Source organism: Bubalus bubalis, chromosome 14 (assembly GCF_019923935.1).
Source record: "Bubalus bubalis isolate 160015118507 breed Murrah chromosome 14, NDDB_SH_1, whole genome shotgun sequence".
Classification (NCBI taxonomy): Eukaryota; Metazoa; Chordata; class Mammalia; order Artiodactyla; family Bovidae; genus Bubalus; species Bubalus bubalis.
In genome coordinates this window covers 5,489,353-5,501,935 of record NC_059170.1, presented here as the reverse complement: position 1 = coordinate 5,501,935, position 12,583 = coordinate 5,489,353, and the positions used below count along the sequence as shown (strand labels likewise).

General features: G+C 55.5%; 1 protein-coding gene across 5 annotated transcripts; it reads right to left on the bottom strand.

Moving 5' to 3' along the window:
- Positions 1-1,490: 1,490 nt before the first annotated feature.
- Positions 1,491-12,132, bottom strand: SPATA2 (spermatogenesis associated 2). 5 transcript variants are annotated; one of them, XM_044927544.2, is made up of 4 exons: positions 11,949-12,132; positions 6,595-10,220; positions 5,728-6,160; positions 1,491-4,886 (listed from the first exon to the last, which is right to left on the bottom strand). In XM_044927544.2, the coding sequence occupies exons 3-4, from the start codon at positions 6,046-6,048 to the stop codon at positions 3,654-3,656; spliced, it is 1,554 nt and encodes a 517-aa protein (XP_044783479.1). In that variant the 5' UTR covers positions 6,049-6,160; positions 6,595-10,220; positions 11,949-12,132; the 3' UTR covers positions 1,491-3,653. The 5 variants fall into 5 exon arrangements, with proteins under 5 accessions (XP_044783479.1, XP_044783480.1, XP_006048393.2 ...); XM_044927545.2 differs by having other exon boundaries at positions 6,595-7,680; XM_006048331.4 differs by lacking the exon at positions 6,595-10,220.
- Between the last annotated feature and the right edge of the window lie 451 nt (positions 12,133-12,583).

Here is a 12,583-nt window from a genome sequence, read left to right as displayed (position 1 = left end):
AAATCAAACCCAGCACCTGGGCCTTCGTCTGGGCCAAGGCCTGGATATTTGTTCAGCCAGTGAGTGAGCTGGAGAGACCTGTTTAGTCTCTTCCTGGACAGCTGAGCAGCCTCGTGGGGGCCAAGCCCCCAGAGTGGGCTGCGTGGTGGCACAGACACCCCACCAGGGGATAAAGCCAGGATGTCCCCAAACCACAGCTGCTCTTACATTGCCCTGAAGATTTTTGCCATGTAGGTTAAGTCAACCTTCATTATTTATTTATTATTTTTATTGAAGTTGATTTGCCATGTTATATCAGTTTCTGGAAACTTCATTTGGGAAGATTTGGGAGAATGGCATTGAAACATGTAAAATATCATGTATGAAACGAGTTGCCAGTCCAGGTTCGATGCACGATACTGGATGCTTGGGGCTGGTGCACTGGGACGACCCAGAGGGATGGTATGGGGAGGGAGGAGGGAGGAGGGTTCAGGATGGGGAACACATGTATACCTGTGGCGGATTCATTTTGATATTTGGCAAAACTAATACAATTATGTAAAATTTAAAAATTAAAAAAAATTAAAAAAAAAAAAATCTCCTATTGTTGCTATAATGGGTAAGTAGTATGGTCTGCCCTGAATAGAGGGGACTGAAAAGCCAAGATTCTGCGAAAGATTCTTGGCCCTGCTTTCTCTTTCTTAGAGACAAGCTAGCATTACACTGACCAGGATCCTCTTGAGGCATTTAAATGAATCAAAACATTTTTAAATGGGATTGCCTTTTTTTTTTTTAACACAACACCCTTTACTGTTATTTAACTCCTGTCTGTCACCACTAACAATCATTTCTCCTGGAGTCTGCAGTCCCACTCCTAGAAGCATGGCTGAACTCTGCACATCTTGGTTTCCCCATCTGTAAGATGGGATTTAGGTTATCTTCCAGGAGGACCGAGACTATTACATGAGATCTCCAAAGTCTCAGCATATAACATGCCTGGCTTGGCTTCCCTGGTGGCTCAGTGGTAAAGAATCCACCTGCCAATGCAGGGGACACGGGTTCGATCCCTGGTCCAGGAAGACCCCACGTGCCAGGGGACAACTCAGCTCCTGTGCTGCAAAAACTGAGCCAACCCACCAAAACTATTGAAGCGTGGGCACCGAGAGCCTGTGCTTGGCAAGAAGAGAAGCCAGTGCGATGAGAGACCGGCGCACCGCCACTAGGGTAGCCCCAGACCACCACAGCGAGAGAAGGCCGCGCAGCAGAGGCCGGAGCAACCTGAACAAATAAATAAATCTTTTTGTTTTTTTAAAGTCTGTCTCACAGAACAAGCACTCAAATGCTGGCTGTTATCATTTGTGAGTTTCATGGAGGAGAAAATGTGAGTCCTGTCACTAAAGAACAAAACATGGTTTGAGCAAAAAGCAAACAAAAAACAGCAAAAAAACAAACCCAAGCAACCCAAACTTCAGAGCGGCAGAGAGGAGAGACATAAAACCCCAAACACTTCATTAACAATGGAAGACACTTTATTATTATTTTTTAAAGCATCTCTCAACATTTCAACTCTTGGTAGAAACCAAATGCAAAACATCTGCATTTTTAAATTCGCATCTATTTATCTCAATCACAGCAACCTTATACAATTAAGATACACACCGAGGAGGAGCACGGTCACAGCATTTCCTATTCCAACCCATCAACACAGTGTTTCCGTGATGATAACCCACACTGGGCTTTCTCTTCCAGAACAAGTGGGTTATTCCTGCCTCTGTCTGCTGTATAAGTTACGTGGCATCACGGCTGGTTAAGAGTTAGTGTAGTGCTAGAGCCGTCTGAAAATGGAAAACTGGGAAAGTCAGGACTGGGACAGGCATTGACACGTCTGAAATGTGAAAAGGAAGAACATCAAAGATGGGTGCCCCCGAGTGGGAGGGCCTTAGTAATAAAGTTGAAACTCAGCTTTATATACACATGGAATATCTACAAGTGATCTACTAGATATATATATTAAAAAAAGCCATAGAAGATTTTGAAAACCTTAAAATCTCTCAACTGAGTTGGAAGAACATCAGCAAATTCACAGTGGCCTCAGGATTCAGCCAGATGGAAATGTGATCAGGAGCTGAATACCTCCTCCCATCAGAAAACCCACTGCAGGTCAATCCCCGTAACATTCTGTACATCACCAACACTTATGGCTAAAATATATTGTTAGTTCACACGGAAGCGGTTCTATTTTCAGATTCTTGCCCCGCTCCTCCTCTGTAACCCAAAAGGATAATCGGGGGTCAGTTAAATCACCTAAGAGGAGGCTCGGCTAAGAATCTCAGGAGGCGCCCATCTGCTGCGCGTACGCAGACTCGTAACCACTTCTAGTGCAAAAAGGTCGCGTAGGTTACAGAGGCGTCCTGGAAACAGGGGAAGAGGAGAGGACTGAAGTGGAGGGGCGGTGGGGATCCCAAACCCTCTTCCTTCTGAACTGAGACTCGAGGAGACTGCAGTGCAAAGTCCACTCAGCAAGCGGCGAAGACCAGGCTGAGGGTCCACAGGGCGAGGTTCCCGACTCGTCACTGGTGGTCACAGTCTGCGGGCGCAGAGACCTCTCAGCCCAGACGAGCCCCCCGAGGTGCGCACTGGAGGTAGGTGTTGAGATTGGTTGCAGGGAAGACAGCGGCTCTCCACGAGCCCAGGGGACATAGTCTCTGTTCCTCCTCCGCCCCCGCACGCTCCACTCAACCTTCCGGCTGCGGCGAGCGCAGGCAGCAAGGTGGAAGGGCATGAGCCCCCTCCCCTGGAAGACTAAAGAACCTGGGGCATCTTTATAAATAGCTACACCGGTAATGTTTTCACCACTTTGAAACACACGGCAAGTTGAATATTTATTTAAAAATAAATCTCAAAAATATCTATGTACAGTACAGGAAGAGAAGGATGTGCAAACGACAGAAAGGGGGGGGGGGCGGGGGTCAGTGCCGCGGTGGAAGGTCCACACTGCAGAGCGTGAGGGCCAAGTTCACAGACCCCACGCTGCGCTGAGCTGTGGAAGCAACAGCATGACATTCAGTGAATCCTGGGCTCGGGTCACCGTTGACGCGTAGAGGCAGGGAAGGCAGGCGGGGGATGCCGGCGGGGGTCCCGGTGTTTGGGGACGGCGGCGGAGGGATGAGCCAGTGGAGGAGGCCCGGTGTGGCAGGAGGGCTCATTTCACAAGCCAACAGGCCTCTAGCTCACCGCTCCAGGTGGGCATCTGGAAGCGACCCGGGGGGGCCCTTCCCAATCCAAGTTGGCTTCGCGGTGGGAGTGAGTGGTCGGCAAGAGTCCCAGAGATAGAAACCATCTTGAAGAAACAACCCCCCCCCCACCAAAAAAAAAAAAAAAACAAACAAACAAACAAAAAAAAACACAGGAACAGGGAGTGGAGAGATTAGCAAAAAGGAATCCCAACAGAAGCGCCACCCTCTCTCCTGCCAGACGACAAAGCAGCCATCAGTTGAAATAATCTGAGTCGGTAAGGGAACTCCCACGTGGGGTGGCCGGCCCCAGGATCCCCCAACACCCGCGTGGTCAAGGGCAGGGCTCTGCTTCTGAGATCTATGCCTCAACGCTGCTTCTCCGTGACACCAGAAAGGTCGGAGGTGTAGCCCTTGGAGCAGGGAGGTGAGGGGTGGCGTCTATCTGTACACGAGATGGGAGAACTGGGTGGACTTGTAGTTCAGCTGGTTGTTGGGCATGAACTTGTGCAGCTCGCTCTTTTTGCAGCAGGGGTCGTAATGGTAGGCGCTGAGGCAGGCGTCACATGAGACTTTGGAACATTGCGTGCAGGTGTTGGCGGCCCCCGGGCGGTTGCAAAAGCCACAGCGGGAGGTGGCGGCCGCGGCGGTGGGCGGCTTGGACTTGGAGTGGAGGTGCGGCGGCCGCTCGAGGCCCTGAGTCTGGCCCGCGTACTTCTCCCGCAGGGCGGCCCCGTGGGCCAGGCTGTCGTGCCCGGAGGCCTTGCCGGGGAAGGCGCTGGGCTTGGCGGCCGGGGAGCAGGCCAGCAGGCTGTCGCAGCGCTGGCAGAGGGCGGCGCTGCAGGACAGGCCGCAGTTCTGGCACTTGGAGAGGGCGGACTCTTTGGCGGGGGGCGAGCGCTTGTGGTAGCCGGGGTGGGCGTCGTTTCTCAGCAGCCAGACATCGGGCCGCAGGGCATCCTGCCTCCGGTAGGCGGCCCGGGGCTCCGCGTCCGTGTACAGATCCACGTCGTCCGAGCCGGGCAGATAGGGGCCGCGGAGCAGGCCGAGCCCGTTGCTGGGCGCGGGGGCCGGCAGGTCGTCGGCGCCGCCGTGCGAGGAGCCGGCCACGGTCAGGAGCGAGGGTGGCGGCCGGACGATCTCGTCCTTGAGCTCGTCCCCCGGCTCGGCGGCCGCCGGCTCCTTCCGCAGGCTCAGCGAGGTCTTCAGGGGAGGCTTCCGGCTCTCCCAGTAGCTGTCGTAGGTGTCTACCGACCGCGAGGGCTTGGTCACCCGGGGCTTGTAGTAGTCCTTGGCCGCCCGCTCGCTGGCCGACTTCTGCAGCACCACGCGCGCCATCGAGGCCGACAGCGGCTCGCGGGCCTCGGCGCGCCGCCGCAGGGCCTCCGCGCACCCCCGCGCGTCCTCTGCGCTGCCCCGGCGCTCGCTCACCACGTCCAGCTCCGTGTAGCCCTTGTCCTTGACCTGCGAGTGGATCTCCAGCATCTGCTCGCACTCTACCTTGGCCAGAAAGAGTTCGAAGGAGACCATCTTCACTTGCAACGTCTCGACCAGCTCTTTGAGCCTGTAGGCGGTCCCCAGCTCAGGTATGTAGCCCATGTAGCTCAGGATGGCTCGGATGTCCTCCTCCAGTAACGTCGACTTGACGTAGTACACGAAGGGGCCCGTGTAGGTCTAGGGGAAGGGAGGGCAGAGGAGCAGAGGTGGGTTCTTCTCTCCCAGACACACCGCGGAGACTGTACCCGGGCGGGGTGCACCCAGTCTGCACACGGGCAGGTGGGGAGCGGGGTTCGGGGCCATCTCAGGGCGGCAGATGGAGGCTACTGCTCCCCAACAACTCAGCGCAGGGGTCTGAGGGAAATGGCCCTGGGGGGGGGCAGGGAGCAAAGCCACTGGCCTTCCACATGGGCTGCAGGGGCCCTGCTCCTTGGGGAGGTGCAGGTCAAACACTGATGGAGAAAGGGAATCGGGTCAGAGGCAGAAACACCCAGGAGCAATGCGAGTACCCTTTCTGGTATTTCCATGAGACTTAGCCTGCCCCGGGGAACTCTCCTGAGCCACCACCGCCTTTGGAACGATTCAGAACTCTCGGTCTCCAGTTCCTCCTCCCCTCTCATCCCTGTCTCCCTCGCCCGCGGCAGCCTCCTCAAGGCCTCCACGCGGTCTACCTCCCATACAACTGCCAGGAGTCGTCTTCTCCAATGGAAACTGGATCCCGGCCCTGCCAGCTTCCCAGCCCCCTTAGAATAATTTCCAGCCCCTGCCCCCGGCTCCAAGGCCCTGCATAACTGGGTGCTGCCCACCTTTCCAACCTCACGGTTTCAGATGTGAGCTGCCAGGGGCAGGCAACCAGTGAAGAGAAGGCACTATGCAGGGAGGCCAGGTGGCAGCAGGGAAGCCAGGAGGGCCCAAGCAGAGGAAGGAGGAGATTACACGGGCACAAACCCTCTTCCCAAGATGGACAGGAAGGCGCAAGAGGGGAGAGCAGCATGCAGAGCCTGTCCCCAGACCTTACCTTGATGCTTCTGAACTCCTTCTTCCAAGGGCAGAGGAAGAGGTTGACGCCCACCGTCTCGAGCACACTGAAGGCGCAGCGCAGGGCCCGCAGGCTGGAGGAGCGGAGCGAGCGCAGGGCGCTCTCCACCACCTCATAGAACTGGATCAGCCGGAATCGATAGCAGGGGTCCACTTTGTGTAGGCTGAGCAGGGTGGAGGCTGCCGCCCGCAGGGACTCATCACTGCCGGGGGTGGCGTCCCCTTGGCTCTCGTGGAACTGCACGTACTTTCGGAACAAGTCATCCTTGTATTTTGCATCCATTGAACTGGGCTTCCCCATCTAATCCGATCCAGGGACGGGGGCTACCTTATTTCCTCCATGGCTTCTGGCTTAGAGGCAGGGACATTGCCAGAAGCGTCGACATGCTGCCTGCCTGGACCCGCAGAACGCTCTGGAAGGGGAAGACCGAGAAGCACATCATTCCTCGAAATGAAAGGAAAAGGCTAGTGAGGCTGAAGCAGAGAGAGGAGGAGGGTCTCACAGGACACAAGGCTGCCACACCAGCAGGATCCCAGCCTCGGGTCTCAACGAGTCAGACATTTCATTCCAAGAGCCCCGTGCAGCTACTGAAGGGTTCAAAGCAAGGGGGACAAGTACACGATCACACCTGTAATCATTTTTTTTAAAAAAGGCTACTTTGGCTGCCGACCCTTGGAGAGTCCCTTGATCTGCCTTTGTTCTTCTGCGGGGTGGGGGTTTTGGCCATGCCCTGTCTTCTGGGATATTAGTTCCCCAATGAGGGATTGAACCTGTGCCCCCTGAAGTGGAGGCATAAGTCCTAACCACAGGACCACGAGGGAATCCCACCCCACCTTTGTTTTTTACCGTTCTTTCTTGGGAGAGGACAGAACCTTATAAGCTGGACGCACAGGATTCATACACTCTTGCCGTCTCCCTGACCACTTGTTAGTAGAGTAGGCACAGATCCATCAGTATTCTTGGCGCGACGATGCTGCAGCAAATCTGTATTCATCAAGGGATACTGCCAGGGCCAGGGGAGGCAACACAGCCCATAGGGGTTACAGACAGATTTCAAAGCTGGACTGCCTGGGTGTGAACCCTGGATCTGCTTCTCCAGGTTACTTGGGCCAAGTACTCAACTCAGTTTTCTCATCTGAAAAAGGGGGTTAATAATTCTTACAGTCCAGAGCTGGTAGGATTCTCTGCAGTCTGTACAGAAAGCTCTTCAGGGACTTCCCCGGTGTCCAGTGGTAAAGAACCTGCCCTCCAATGCCGGGCGTGAGGGTTCCATCCCTGGTCAGGGAACTTCGACCCTAGACGCCTTGGGGCAACTAGGGAAGCCTGTACACTGCCACAAAGAGCCTGCAGGCTACAACGAAGCCCCAGTACAGCCAAGGGAAGGAAAGGAAAAGAACGCTCTCCAGAATGCCAGCTCAGAGTAGGCCCATGAGGCGCAGATGCTCCCAGTGTGGGAAGGTGCTACACCTGCCAAGCGTTCTCCGGAGGTGAGATCAGAGTGAGGCAAATATCTCCCACCGGGGTGGACATGTGCTTTCACACTCACCTGGCCTGCCTTTCCTGCCCACAAGCTCCATGGGTGCAGAGATTGTGACCAAGTGACTCAGGAAAGGTCACAGTGCCAGGGCAGGGCACACGCTTCATAAAAACCTGCCGCTGTCTTGAGTGTGTGTGTGGGGGGGAAGGGAAGGGTCCTGTTGGCTGTGGAAGATGTGTATGTGTGGTGGGGGGGCTCCTGTTGGCTGTGGGAGATGGTGAGGGACCAAAAACAAGCTGCGGTGGAATGGGATGGACCTGCACAGTCCTCCAGCAGCTCTGAGTCCAGCTCAGAAGTCCTAAGTGCCCATGAGCCTGGTGACGATCAGGAAGTCCATAAAATCACGCAGGCGGCACTGAGATACTCCTCTGGCTTCTCCAGTTTTGGGGAGACGCCTGGGGGGTAAGACATGCAGGAGAATTAGGGACAAAGAGAGGCCACCTTCTCCCACCCACTGCCCTGCCAAGGAAGCCCAAGGCTCAGACCTGAGCAGCACACAGGTGAGCAGTGCCACTTGGGATCAGATTCTCCCTCCTGCCCAAGGTCGCTGTGGCCCTCAGAACAGCCATCCCTGTCCTTTAAGGTCCACCCACACAGACCCTTCTGCCTGCTTCTCAAACGCATCAAGCCCATTTTGATCTCAGGACCTCTGCACATGTTGTTCCTTCTGCATGTTCTTCCTCTGGTCCCTCCTGTCGCCGGCTCACTCTCATCATTCAGGTCTCAACTCAACCATCACTCCTCTGAGGCTCTCCCTGACCACCCCAGCTCAGTAAATCGCACCTGCCTGGCCCTTGTCATCCTATTATCCCGGGGTAATCACCATCTGAAATCATCAACTTTGGGCATCCCGGGCGGTCCAGTGGTTAAGACTCCACAGTTCCACTGCAGGGGGCATGGGTTCAATCCCTAGTGGGGTAAGTTCTGCATGTCACTGGGTGTGGCCAAAAAAAAAAAAATACTCTGGGAAATTTTCAACTTTATTCATTTACTATCTTCTGTCTGTTTCCCCCTCAATATCCAGTAAGCAGTCAACCCTGCAAAGGCAAGGACAATGTCTGTTTTGTTCACCAAGATGCCTAACAGCACCTGGCACACAGTAGGTATTTGATAAAACAGGCAAAACACACGATGCTAAGCACGTCAGCATTCACCACGCTCACGTTTCTCATTTAGCTCTCCTTAGAATTCTGGAAGGCCAGCGGGAGCGGGAAGAAAGCAAGGCTCCATGACATGATCTGCCACAGGCTTATGTAAGCTCAGGGTTAGGAAAAGGCGGACCCCAGGTTCCAAGCCTGGCCTGAGGACTGGAAAGCTGTGTTCCTCCCATGATTCCTGAGCTCAGCAATATGCAGGCCTCCGCGGTGCCAGGCCCCAGGCTGGTGCAGTGGGGGGGACAGGGCGTAGGCAGGGGACAGGAGGGCACAGCGTTTGAGAAGACAGAGCTCTGTCCTGAATTCTAGCTGAACAGGCTTACTGCTCAGTATCAAAGTATGTGTGTTCGCTTTAAAAATAAAACTGCATTGCAACCTGAGAGAAGACATCACTGTCCTTGCTAAAAAAAAAAAAAACCCATATGCATTTACCATTTTTTTTTATTTATCTAAAAGAAGCTTCCATCCGGCCTCTGGCCCCAGGGACTGTTTTTTAGTACATCTGAGAACAATTTAGACAGAGCGACATCAAGCCTCCGAAACACTGCTATGATTTTTCTCCCAAGAAGTCAGGCTTGAGCCAATAGAGACTGACTTTTTTTACAAAAACAGAGTCAGCCACCCTCAAGCTCAGGTCAGCGTCTGCTCAGTGCTGTAACCATACCACAGTCCCCACCCTTGTTTGTGGCTGGCAAATAGACAAGCAAAAGGGCTGCAAACAGCCCGGCTGGTATTCAAAGTCCTAAAGCCAAGGGCGGGAAACACATCTAAGGGGAATCTTGAACCATCCTCCACTGGTGAGCAAACAGGTGAAAGAAAATGCTACAAGATCCTTGAGGAAAGGCAAGAAGGAAGGGAACAATTGTCGTGGTCCTACTGTGCACTAGGCCTCAGGCTTTCCACTTTAACTGCATCATCCAGTTTAATCCTCACAGTTCTACAAGGAGAGAAACCAAGGCTCTGCCATTAAACAACCTGCTCAACAGAGCCTGAAAAGGTCAGAGCTGGAATTTGAACCTGGGGTGGCCGGCCCCGTGGCCTGGGATTTTCCTCCTTTACTTTGCTCATCTATGGTTACCATGAGTACCATTCACCAAGGGATTAGCACAGAAGGGCCCTCTGCTAAGTGCCCCATGAAAATCAACGAAATCCACTCGACAACCCCAAGGTTAAACAAGAAAAAACTGAGGCTCAGAAGGGCCAACTGGAGGAGGGAATGGCAACCCCCTCCAGTGTTCCCACGGCCACGGAGAATCCCACAGCCAGAGAAGCCTGGTGGGCCACAGGCCATGGGCTCACAAAGAATCTGACACAGCTAAGCGACTCAGCGTGCATGCGCAGAGGGGCCGAGTCACTCACCCTAAGCCATAAGGACAGGGAGAAGGGGCTCGGGGATCTGAACCCGGGTCTGATGCCAAAACCCTGACTCAAGCTCTGAGCTGCGCTGCTTTCAGGACAGCTGTCCAGCTGCTGGACAGCTCTTCTCAGAAGGGCTTGACGAAGGCAGACACCCTATGGCAGGGCCAGCACAGCTGAGTTCTAAAAATTTCAGTGGCAGCCGAGACTCCCATCTTCTCACATGGAGCGGGACTGGAAGAGCACAGATCTCTCTATGACGTAAGCTCAAGGGCTGAGAGGGGAGGCTGACCAGCGCCCGGCCAGTGGTAAAGCAGCTGACATCATCCCTCCTGAATTCATTTTCTGAGAATACAGGCTGCATTGTAGCTGGTCATAGCTGGTGTCTCTTCTGAGCACAGAGCCAGCAATTTATTCCTAGCACTCTGCAAGAACAACAAAAAACATGCTCTGTGCAAAAACAGCGTGGTTACAGATACCAAGACAGCGCAGTGACAGAAGCCGTTAATTTCTCCAAGCAACCCAAGGACTGGAATGCCAAGACATGCCAGGCTGGCGGAAGAATAAAAAAAGCATGGTACCATGAACATCCCTAACAGAATCGGGTGGGTGTCCAGAGCCAAGAGACCTGGTCAGCACCTTCCTGCACTCACAATCTGGGCCCCCCTTTGAAGAGAGATATTGCAGTCGGGGGAGGAGGGGGTGGTGGCATTTTAATTATTTTTTAAACATCTCAGAGGAAAGCTAGCTCTGTTTAAAACCTTACTGAACGGAACTGAAATGATTCTGGATAGCAAAGCATGAGCTTGGCTTTACCTCAGCTGGCCCATTCAAGCAGAAACATTCCCCAAGCAGCATCTGAAGGCTTCCTCCTCCCTGCACAGGCAGAAGCTATTTTGGGCCCGGCACTGTCCCAGTCCACAGGTTTACAGATCCCTGGTCTAGCTTCAGGCCGCTCAGAGTTCCCTGGGCCTCCAAACAGCAGCAAGGGGAGTGCCCATCAACCCCCTCCACCTCCGCACCCCACTCCTTGGCACTCATCCCCAAGCCCCTGAGACACATCCTAGGCAACCTTCCACTGGCAGTGAAAACACCAGAGGGTCCCCACACCCCAACCCAATCTCAGAGAGATTCAGAAAGAGGGCTTCCCGACCTCTGAAAATAGCCTCAGCCGATGCTGAAATTGGGCTTCCCCAGTGGCAGCTGCCGCTGGCAGAGGGGCTCTGGAGCAAGCAGGCTCCCCTCCCCGCAGCACAAGGAAGCTGGCAACTGCTATTCCCAGTCTGTTGACTCCTACAGCCTCTAAGCACCACATCAGTTGTGCAAAACACCCTAGTCCCAATCTCGGGCCCTCCCCAGGGACTGTGGCCGAATCGACAGCAGCTGTCATTTATTGGCGGGGGGTGGGGGAGTGGCTTCCCTGGTGGCTCAGACGGTAAAGCATCCACCTGCAACGCAGGAGACCCGGGTTCCATCCCTGAGCTGCGAAGATCCACTGGAGGAGGCCATGGCAATCCACTCCAGTATCCTTGCCTGGAGAATCCTATGGACAGAGGAGCCTAGCGGGGATATAGTGAGTCCTATGGGGTCGCAAAGAGTCGGACACGACTGAAGCGACTGAGCACGCACGCATCATTTATTGGATGCCTGCTGTATGCCAGAGCCTGTGCTTCGTATGCATCTCCCTTCATCCCCACCCCGGCCCCGAGCAGACAGGTTCACTCCCCATTGAACTAACCAGCCAACTGAGACTCAGACGATGGAGTGACTTGTCCAAGGTCACAGAGTGAGTACAAACCCCGGTCTGTCACCGGAGCCCGGGCTGAGGACCAACTGCGCGGTAACTGCCTGCGGCTGGAATCGGGGTGTTCTGCTGCCGCGGCAGTTGCCGAACATGGGGTGCTCCTCCTGAGCTGCCCCGAGCCTCCCACTGCCGGTCCCCAGGAGGCTGCGAGGCAGCCCTCGGGGGGGAACGGGTATCCTGAGGAGCAGCCGGGCCCCCGGAGTGCCGGAAAGGCGGGGTCGCCCATCGCCCCCTCGCCGGCCGCGAAGGGACCCCGCTCCCTGGCCGGCCGAGCCCCGCCGAATAGGGCGCCCCCTCCGCCCAGGGAAGCCCCAGACGCCGTTTCCGCCCGCGGCCGAACCGCCCTTACCCCGGCACCGCCGCCGAGGACGCCCCGGCCGAGGTGAGCAGGAAACAGCCGCGGCCGCCGCCGGAGCCGGGCCCGGCTGGGCGCTCGGAGCTCCGGCCGGCTGCGGGAGACCGAGACCAGTACCCTGGGGCCGCGGCGACCCGGAAGCACTCAGTCCGGAAGTGACGTCTAGGAGGCGGGCCCAAAGGGAGGCCAGGCCGCGGCTGCGCGCTGGGCCAGGGAGAGGCCGACGCTTGCCGGAGGCGGAGAAGAAGCCGGAGGCAGAAGGGTGAGCGAGAAGCGGCGGCGTCTCGCTTCGGAGCCTAAAGGCCCGCCGCCGCCGGGCTGGGGCGGGACCCGGAAATAAACGGGCCGGAAGTGACGCATCCCTCGGTCCCAGGATGGCGGCTGGCCGGGTTGTCATGGGAACCTGGCTGGAGCCCAGAGGTGGTAACTTGGATCTGTGAGCTCGGATGGAGAGATTCGCGGCTTCCACTTCCCGGTCTTCCCCATTATCCATGCGATCTGACCATGAGCTCTCGACCGCGCCTGAGAAGAAGCTGACAGTTGGATCCCTCACCCCCATTTTACAGGTAGAAATACCAAGGCTTAAAAAAGCAAATAAGATGCCCAGTGTCACGTGAGACTGAATCCAG

Coding starts and splice junctions, on each gene's coding strand:
- SPATA2 (XM_044927544.2), bottom strand. CDS start 6,048: ATGGGGAAGCCCAGTTCAATGGATGCAAAATACAAGGATGACTTGTTC. Junction 4,887..5,727: donor AGGAGTTCAGAAGCATCAAG/GTAAGGTCTGGG, acceptor CCCTTCCCCTAG/ACCTACACGGGCCCCTTCGT.